Raw genomic sequence first — 9,697 nt, 5'->3', positions numbered from 1 at the left:
CATGGTCCGGATGAGCCATAACAGGATTTCGTGGCTCGATTGCTGCAAACTGCCAGTCACTTGCTGGGGGACAGCGAAGCCAGTTTACTTCTAGTGAAACAGCCTGCGTTTGAGAATGCCAATGCCTGTCAAGCTGCTATTAGGCCTTTTAGAAAGAAAGGTGATTAATCAGACTATATAAGATTATGCTCTGATATTGGGCCATCTTACATCCAAGGAGTAGCCATGGCTGCGGCATTGCAGGGAAAGCCTATTCAGTAGGTATTTTTTTCAACAAACAAAAGGGTCAAAAGGACGGGTGGCTGGACCTGGGGGGAGCTGCTTCGGGTGTGGCCAGTTGGGACATCAAGTGAAACAGTGCCCTAATAAGCAGAGAGGAGGTCAGAGAAAGAGCCAGGCTGATGTCCCCATTGTAAACGAGGGAAGCATTGGGCAAAGTTATTCTTTTCAAACTTCCCCTGCTTCAGCACAGGTAGTGGAACTTCACACTGTAGCTGCAGTGTTCCAGCTTCTGACCTCAACACCCTTCAATCTCTATACAGATAGTCATTATGTAGCTCGAGCTCTACAGGAAATTGAAACAGTACCTTTTATTGAAACAAGGAACGTTCAGATTTGTTTACTGTTAAGACAAGTGCAAAATAGTATTAAATCTAGAAAATATCCTTGCTATATAGGACATCTCAGAGCGCATAGTGGTCTTCCTGGGCCACTAGCTTTGGGAAATGCCTTGGCAGATGAAGCCACTCAGCTTATAGGATTGACTCAGGTAGAGCAAGCTACAAATTCTCATGCCATTCATCACCAAAATAGCCAAAGTTTGAGAAAACAATTTCATATTACTAAGGAAGCTGCAAGACAAATTGTGTGACAATGCTCATCTTGCCCTCAAACACAAATTGTTCCTCATTATGGGGTTAATCCTAGAGGGCTGAAGCCCAACCAACTGTGGCAAATGGACATTACTCATGTTGCAGATTTTGGCAGGCAAAGGTATGTACATGTTACTATAGATACATTTTCTGGCTTTATTATGGCTACTGTGCAAACAGGGGAAGCCACAAAAAATGTTATAACTCATTGCTTGACTTGCTTTTCCATAGCTGGGATCCCTAACATCATAAAAACAGATAATGGCTCTGGCTATACCAAAATTTTTTTACATCATACTCTTTTCATTTTAAACTTTTTGAATTTGGATAAAAACAACCACTCTGCGGCAGATAGAATGTGGCATCCTCAGTCACAGAATACCTACGCCCAAGTCAGGTGGAAGGATCCTCTAACTGGACAATGGAATGGCCCAGACCCTGTATTGATTTGGGGAAGAGGGCATGTTTGTGTTTTTCCACAGGATGCTGATGGAGCCAGGTGGCTGCCGGAGATGCTGGTGAGGTTCAGTGGATGAGCGCCAAAGAAAAAGAAGTAGAAAAGAATGATGACACAAACATGGCTGATGATGATGTTCCTGCAAATGATCTTGGCTGAGTTATACTGGACTTATGTTCCTCATCCACAATATTGCACCCTGTGATATGGGAGGAAAAAGAGATAGTAGTGACTGTGAATGACTCTTGGTTAATTGCTCAGCCTGCTTTAAAATGCCAGATGATGCAAGTGGCGATGAATTTTTATTATTTTGGATTGAGAAGTGGGTTGCCTATTTGTTTTGTTAAAAATAATAAGTTCAGGTGTGTACAAGTAGATGACTGTGTGCTTGTGGGACAAAGTGGATATTGTACCAATGTCAAAGTGTTATTCCCAAGAGATAATAGAAAAAAAATTCTCCGCATTTCCACCCTATAAGCAGTGGCAGATATTCTAAAAAGGTTGAGAGCCACCTTACCATTGTCGTCCTATGGTTTAGTGGGACTTGGCATGCTTTTCCTCCTGTCTTTGTTTTCATCTGGTGGCAGTAAAGTTATTTATGAAATCCTGTGGTAAGTCAAGGCTGCTGTGCATGATAGGAGATTGTGCTCCCTCCCCTAACAGAGGCCGGTAGTCAAAGACGGGTAAGATCTTCTGAGAGAAAGTCAACCTAAGACAGGGCGTAGCTGATGGAAGGTATCAGCAGGCTCTCCTGCAGGGGCCTGCCTGCACCTCTTAGGGTTCTGATGCTACATCTATAGTTTGGGCCTTGCTATTCCTCAAGAAGCCAAGGAGGAGCACAGGCCAGGACAGATGACTTGGGTAGGGGCTCTGCATAAGTTGAGAGTGGGGACCAGGGCAGAGCTGTCGATGAGCATGCCCGTTGTCCAGCATGAACATGCAGTGGTCCAAGCGTGCATGGAGAGGGCAGCGTGTATGTGCAGGGGGCATCATGTGCATGTAGGGGGCTGTACCTACAGGGAACGGTAGACACACAGCTGGCTCCAGCCTGGCACCATTTTGCCTCTCTCCCAGAGGGCATGCTGCCTCCTCCAAGTCTGTTTCTGAGCTGATGACCACACCTCCAAGGAGTATAGCTTTGCCCACACGTAACTTGGCCCCAGACACTGGCAGTGAGAAACCACCAGAATATGGTGGGCACCAGCCTCTCATGGGCCACCCTGTCCCCAAACCTTTCACCTCCATGTGGGCCCATGTGTACAATACCCACAGTACCAAGTCTCGACCCCATACGTCAGGCCCTTGTGCCATGGGTTCTATCCACTCTGTGTTCCCAGTTCAACACTAGCCCCTAGCCTCACCCCCAAAGCAGGGTCAGCCACCCAACACCCCGCTTAAGCTGCTGTCTTCTTTCACAGATGTCATGCTCCTCAGGTCCCTTGGCTTCTCCGAGTCCACAGCAGGAGGCTGTCCTGCCCTCCTCACAACAGCCTGGTTCTGATGGGATGGGTCTCGGGGCAGGGGGCACCTCCCCAATCTAATCGGGGCAACTAAGGACCAGCTAGCTCCTTCAGCAGATTAGCCTAGCACCTCCACTGTCTACTGTGGGCCTGTTTCCTGGGCCAGCCAGGGCAAGGCAAGGGGAACCTTTCCTGAGTGTGGAACGGCCTAGTAGCATCTTGTTACTCTGGCAGGAATCCGGAGGGCCCCTGGACTCGGCTTTAGGGAGCGTAAGCAGAAACCACCCATGCTAGTCCTGGACACTCTGGGCCAGCCCTCCAGGTACTGTCTTCCTGCCTCAGCCCACTGCCTCACCTTCATCAGTACCGACTCACTGAGCTTCTCACGGTTGACCATTTTGATGGCTACCTTCCGGCAGATGACACAATGGATTCCCAGCTTCACCAGGCCTGTGGGAGAGAGGCTGGACTCAGCACATACCACACACACTCCAGACAGCAAGGATCCCATCCTCATCTGGGGGTCTACATCTTCCCTCACAATCCCCAAGCCTTCCAGATTCCCTGGCCTCTGGCCACCCCAGGTGCTCCCTGCTCACTGACCAGAACGGCTCCATGGAAAGGTGCTCGCTCACTGCAGCAAAGCCAGATGCCTCCTGGAGCCTGAGTTCTCTGTGGGCTGTCATCCCTCTCCCAGATCACCAGAGCCTCTCCCCCAGGCCAAAGACACCCCCAAATGAAGAGCCAGAGTGCAGAGTCTGGGTCCAGAGCCACCCTGCTCCCAACACACTCCTATCCACAACCCCTACCTGAAGACTTCTGCAGGGCAGGCCCAAGACTATCTCCAGCCTTCCACAGTCCTAGCCCTCCACCCCAGACTCCCAAAGGGCAACATGCTCTGCCAATCACCTCATTCATCAGCTCACAGGGCCCTGGTGACTCACCCCACAGCCTTAGCCATCATAGCCCACTGCCATCAAGTTCAGCCACGGTGCTGTCCACTCAGCTACACCGGGGCAGAGCATGTAGGTGTGCTGTAACCACGGTAGGATCTCTAGCTCACAGAATCATTCCAATTTCAGACCATCACACATTTCTGTGAGCTTACTTGAGACGTGGGGTATCTTTCCACGCATCCATCCACTTCTTTCCCCACTTGAGTAGTGGCACATGCCTATAAGCATGCTTGTTTTCTTCTCAACTTGCAAGAGCCCTCTGCCCCAGTGGGAAATTCATCTTTTTGAAGAAGAGAAGTGGCTACTTACATCCTCTAGCCCCACCCCACCTTTCCATGGACTTGGCCCTGTGCTGTTCTCATGTGTGGTCTCCCGTGACCCTCTGCTGTGGCTCACTCTGCTGGAACAGCACCTCGACCCTCCCTGAATTGGTCATGGCAGCTCCTGCCTCATGGCTGGTGATCTTGGTCCAGCTCTGCTTTCTGCTGGCCATCACCAGAAAGGGTCCCTCTCACCTCTGCCAGATCCAGGGCCAGCCTAGAGACAGTTAGATTCTTCCTGTGCCCCAGGGGGCCAGGGTTGGGGGTCCTAGGAATCTGAGTACAGAGCTGGGCTTCCATGGCAGGGGAAAGCCCAGGTTCCCACGTGGGAGCCCAGGCTAAGAGGTGGCCTGGGTAGGGCACTGTGGCCAAGAAAGCTGCCTCTGAGGCCTGGCACAGGCTCTGGGACCTCTTGCTGGCTGCCTTTGATCTGGTGCCTTTGAGCACCTGTGATTCCCACTCAGATAGGGAAGAAAAAGCACTTGCCTGGAGGGTGGGTGTTGCTGACAACTGCTATCCATAATTCAGTCACTCAAGGGCTCCTGGGGATGGGGGACCATGGCCTCTGCTCAAGTGAATGAGTTCTACCTTGGCTCTGCATACAGCATGGCCAGAGTGCAGGGGAGCCATCCTGGGCTAACTCTGGTGCACAGGCTGCTCCCTCCCAACCTTCACCAGTATGTACAGAAAGCCCATTCTCCATCACAGCACCTTGAACACTCCTATATACCTTGCAAAACCCAGGATTGAAATGCCGCTCCTTAATAAAGTTCTCCTGACACTTTGGGCTATTCCCTCCCTGCCTCCACATGAGAAAATGGGGTCCTGCCCCAGGAACAGGAGCAAGTAGGGGTTCCCTGGGCTGGATGCCTGGGATCCCTGTGGCAAGGAATGGGGAGTACACACTCAGGAGCCCTGGCCTACAGCCTTGGGGACAGGCAGCTTTCTGGCTGGAAGCCCACGGTCACCCCATTACCCAGCCCTCCACCTCACTGGGGCTTATTTTCCTATTGTACTTCTTGTCTCTAATCATTACACAGACGCAGACTCACATTGAGGGGGAAAGTATGCCGTGTCACACAGATAATTGTATGGGGCTTTGCCAGGGTGGGGCCGAGCTTGAAGCCTGAGGAGTCACCAACTGTGCACTGCTTCTGCAGGACGCTGCAGGCTGGAGGGGCCCGGGGCCTCCATGCTCTCAAGAAGGGTCCCCAGGCCTCCCAAGGGTGAATTCAACATGAGTATGAGGGTCCCAGGCCCTGGCAGGGCCACCCCCACCCAGAGACACCCAGGGCTCCTGAGCCTGGCTGGAGAGTCAGAGGGGATGGGCAGGTGAGTACCTGCGGCCAATCAGCTCTGGAACCAACCAGGTGCCCATGGAGCACAGGGTGTCTCAGTTCTGAGCAGTTCTGTCCCTCACTGGAAGCAGGGACAGGAGCCATGCCTGGGTGAGGGCAGCAGGACAACATTCCCAACATCCCCTACCCACTACTCAGTTCAACAGAACTGAAAGCACTGCTGGGGGGGGCACTTCCTGGGGGAAGAAGCCACAATTCAGCACCCAGGCCACACTGCTCTGCCCTCTGGAGCACACCGGCCCCAAAGGGCCACTGCTTCATTCAGGGAGAGAGAAGGAAGGAACCTTGCCTTGGGTTGGGCCGGGTGAGCACCAAGGAGCTCCCAGGGATACCCATAGGCAGTGGGGAGCAAAGAGGTGGGGGGCTACCATCCAGGAGGCAGACATGGCTCCCTAGGACCTGTAGGAGACCTAGGCTGGTGGCCAGAAGCCTGGGAACACTGGACAAAGACCCAGGAGCCAGTGTCCCTCCCCTCCAGTCCTGGGAACCATGAATGCAAAAGTCACAGAAGTCGAGCACAGCTGAGGACCTGCTCCCCTGTCCAGTGAGGGCCACTGGGGTGGCCTGCCACTCTTTAATTTGGGTGTCATATCCCAGGCAAGTGACAATACCACATTGGGGAGAGACCTTGTACAGTCTCCCAGCTCCCCTGGCCATGCGCAGTCTGAGGTTGGAATGCCAGGAGTGGCAGCCCAGGGATGCCTTATCCTCGACACACAGGTATGCTCACTTGGCAGCATTACCAGCCTGCACACCTCATGACTGGTGTCCACCTCAAAGTGACCACAGGAAGAGCTCAGGGCCTCATCGCACAACCCTTCTCACAAGCGGCCAAGTTGTCCAGGGCCCTCTCCAGGTCCCCTTGCCAGCTGACCCCACTGTATCATAAGCAAACTTGTGGCTACACAGGCACTGGGTCCCATGATCCACTCTGTCAGCTCCTTTTCTGGTTTTCCATACCTGGTCAGGGCACCTGGGAAACACATGGCTGTCACTGTCTGCTTATCCACTGGGTCCCCGTGACTACATCCCAGGATTCTGCTCCTCAGAAGCCTCACCAGGAAGACACAGACAGCGTTTACATGCAGCTCTCAAGCTCCCAATGCCCCAGGATCTCCTGATATATCCCGGACTTTAACAGATCTGGGTTCAGGGCCAAGCTCTCAAGACCCAACTCCTCTCTGTAAGGCAGGTGGCTTCTTCAAGTCGCCCCTTCACGTGGCCAAGATGTAGCCCATCCACTACAGCCAGAGGAAAAGAGTAACCATCAGCTCTTCCCACAGAGTCATCACAGACCTTCACACCTGCACTGCTCTGCATCCCCTCCTGCCAACACATCATGAGCAGCAACTCAAGCCTCACGTGTCCACTGCACGTGGGCCTCACTGCAGGCCTGGCCAGATTACAGCAGCTTGCCTGTCCTGTGGAGAGAACCCAGAGCACATGATGCCCAGAGCTTGCCCTCCTGGGTGTGGCTGGTCCTGGGCAGGTGCACATACACTTGGGCCACCTGCTGACAGGAGCATATGGACAAGGGCCACGGGCTGGATAGGGAGGCGTGGCTTCCACAGGCCCTTCCGACTCCACACAACACTGATGTCTCAGGGCCTGGCAGCCCAGGGGTGCTGGGGTATAAATACCACCAGTGTCACAATAACTGACTAAATTAAGCTGGCTTCACAAGTCCTGTCCCAGGACTATGAGGCCAGCACAGGAGAGGCAATGTCTTAGTCAGGTACTTCCAGGAGCCAGGCCCTGAGTGACCTGGACCCAGGGCCTCTCCTCCCCTCAGGCTATCTCTAACTAGCAACTCTCAACGCTCACCTCTTGCCAACCCTCCCAGAGGGCCATCAGAGTGGATGCTGTGCCAGACATCTCCCTAGCCTCTCCCCAGCCCTGCCACTGGTGGACTTAGCTCCTGGCAGGGCCTCAGAAACAGCCAGGCGTTGGGATGTATGCAGGCGGAGGGGGGGGGCACATCCTGTCTGCACATCCTTGTGTGTACCTACCATACCCTTCCTGCCCACAGGGTTTCCCAACTCAGTAGCGGTCACCCTGGGGACCCCGCCCCAGCTTCTACTCACCCCTGTCCTGGCCAGAGTAGGTTCAGAGAGTGACCAGGAGTCATCTCCTCTTCCCAGGCCTAGCAAGAACAGAGAGGAGAGCCACAGCACAGCAGAGGACGCAGCCTTCCCCCTCCAGCGCCTCAGCCCCTAGCTGCCGGGATGGATGTAGGGAGGGCCGCACCTGGGAACTGCTGTCCTTGGTACTGAACACCACCAGCACCAGGCAGCAGGGCCTGGCCTGTGGCAGACTTGGGGGCCAGGCCCTGCCCAGTCAGCTAGTGCTTGGGTACAGTGCATGAGCATCCAGCAGCATCCTCTCCTGTGGTTTTGAGGAGTGAGGTTCATCACCAGGTAGGATGCACCCGAGTGCCAGCCCCGGTCAGCTGATGAACACACCAACACAGCTCGATCTGAGTCGAACAGAGGTACCTGCTCCAACCTCAGGCTCTAGACAAGCAATCCCTGGAATGCTTTAAGGGTCCCCTGTGCCTCCTCCATCTGTGACCACTCTGCATCTGAGACCAAGGTGCCTTATCCCAAGACCTCCACCCCCACCCCAGGCAGCTCAGCTCCAAGAACAACCACCACAACAAACAGACCCATTTTCCACTTCACTGTGGGCTGGACTTGTGGGGGCGTGACAGGGCAATGGTTGCCATCTCCCTGGGGACAGACAGGACAGGCAGCCAGACTGTGTGGGCTTCAAGGGGCATGCTGGGAAAAATAGATCTGCTATGTAGAGACCAACATGCCCTGGCCAGGCTGCTCATGGCAGCAGATTAGTCCTAAAGGTGGCAGTTAGTAAGATGCAGGGAGGGCACCTGGGGGACCACAGTCCCCCTCCAGCAGGGGCAGGCATTCTATAGCAGACGCAGCACCCCACTGAGAGCAGTGCAGCCTTCACTGCCAGCCCACAGCCCTTGAGGAGCAAAGTGACAACTCAGCAGGCTCTGGGAGGTGTCACAGCTTCATAGCGGTCTGAGCCACCACAGTGGGCCAGCCATATCACCAACACACGCACCATCCCCCATATCAGGGCTGGAGACCAGAGGCAGTGGTCCACAGGGTTAGCTGGATCCCAAAGAAGCTCACCCTTAAACCAGAGAGGAAAGCCTCCGGGCAGCAGCCATCCAGCTCACTGGATTCCATGCTGGCAGGATATGATGCAGAGGCAGACCCCTTGGGCATGTGCAGCTACCCTCCTGGTCTCAGCTCTTCTGGTCTCACTACTCCAGGTGGCAGTGGGGTCCTTGGCAGGCAGTAGCCCTCCAGAGGTTTACTGCTGACACCATGCACAGCCCCTCCTTCAACACACCTCTCCTGGCCATGGTGCCCCAGGAACTAGGCCAGTGTGGAGTCAATACTGTGAGAAACATCTGTTGAGAAATTAGTAGCAGCTTTTTATCCCTCAGCAGCAGAGAGCAGCTTCCCTCTCTCCCCAATACCCCAGCTGAACCTCATCAGACCCCAAGCTGGAACCATAACTAAGCCAGGGCCACCAAGCCGGGGCCACAGCTAAGCCAGGGCACAGCAAAGGCAGGGGGCCTCAGCTAACGAGCCACTGCTAAATTACCTCAACTTCCTGACACTAGGGATCAGGAGACAATGGGGTTTTCCACCCTAGTCCACTCAGTGTCAGAATGACCAGCCACAAAAAAAGGGACGAACACTCAGTTTCTCAAGCCTCTGGATGATGCTTAGGGCAGGTGCAGAAGGCAGTGATATGCCTCAGCAGCACCCTGGCTAGATGCAATCCCGCCCTGTCGCAGGGTCTCCAGCAAGGCTCCGTCTTCTCTACCTCTTCCCCTTCACAGACCCAGGAAAACAAGATGGCTCTCTATGAGCAAGAGGCAGGGCTCAAAGGTATCAGTTTACTAAGTTCCCCTTCACCCCCAATCATGACCATGGCCCCAGAAGCCCTCCTGGTGGGAGTCCCATGGTCAGAGCACCCACAGCCTGCCCCACAGGACCTGTGAGTGGAGGGTACTGGTGATGGGCGGTGATGACCTATACCTCCCACTAATCTCAGCGAGTCCCAAGTCTGGTCTTTCAGGCCAGCAGGGAGGGCAGAGGGCAGGAGTTCAGCCATGCCCTGTCCCTGCCAAACATAAAACAGGCTTCTAGAATGGGGGGTGGTGGTGTCTGTATCCCTTTCCTCTTTTAAAGTGCTGGGGAAGCTCCCATGGCTGTGTTTCTACCCCAGTAAAG

The 9,697-nt window shown here is 54.2% G+C and overlaps 1 protein-coding gene across 1 annotated transcript in view; it reads right to left on the bottom strand.

The window, feature by feature from the left end:
* Positions 1–3,300, bottom strand: part of LOC103738811 (serine/threonine-protein kinase BRSK2-like) — a 24,609-nt gene extending 21,309 nt beyond the window's left edge. The window contains 1 exon segment of the mRNA XM_008838974.1: positions 3,145–3,300. Coding sequence (XP_008837196.1) covers positions 3,145–3,300 — 156 coding nt within the window.
* Between the last annotated feature and the right edge of the window lie 6,397 nt (positions 3,301–9,697).

This window comes from Nannospalax galili, unplaced genomic scaffold (genome assembly GCF_000622305.1).
Source record: "Nannospalax galili isolate Female #2095 unplaced genomic scaffold, S.galili_v1.0 scaffold1659, whole genome shotgun sequence".
In the NCBI taxonomy this organism is placed as follows: Eukaryota; Metazoa; Chordata; class Mammalia; order Rodentia; family Spalacidae; genus Nannospalax; species Nannospalax galili.
The sequence above is the reverse complement of the archived record's forward strand: the minus strand, read 5'-3'. Positions and strand labels throughout refer to the sequence as shown.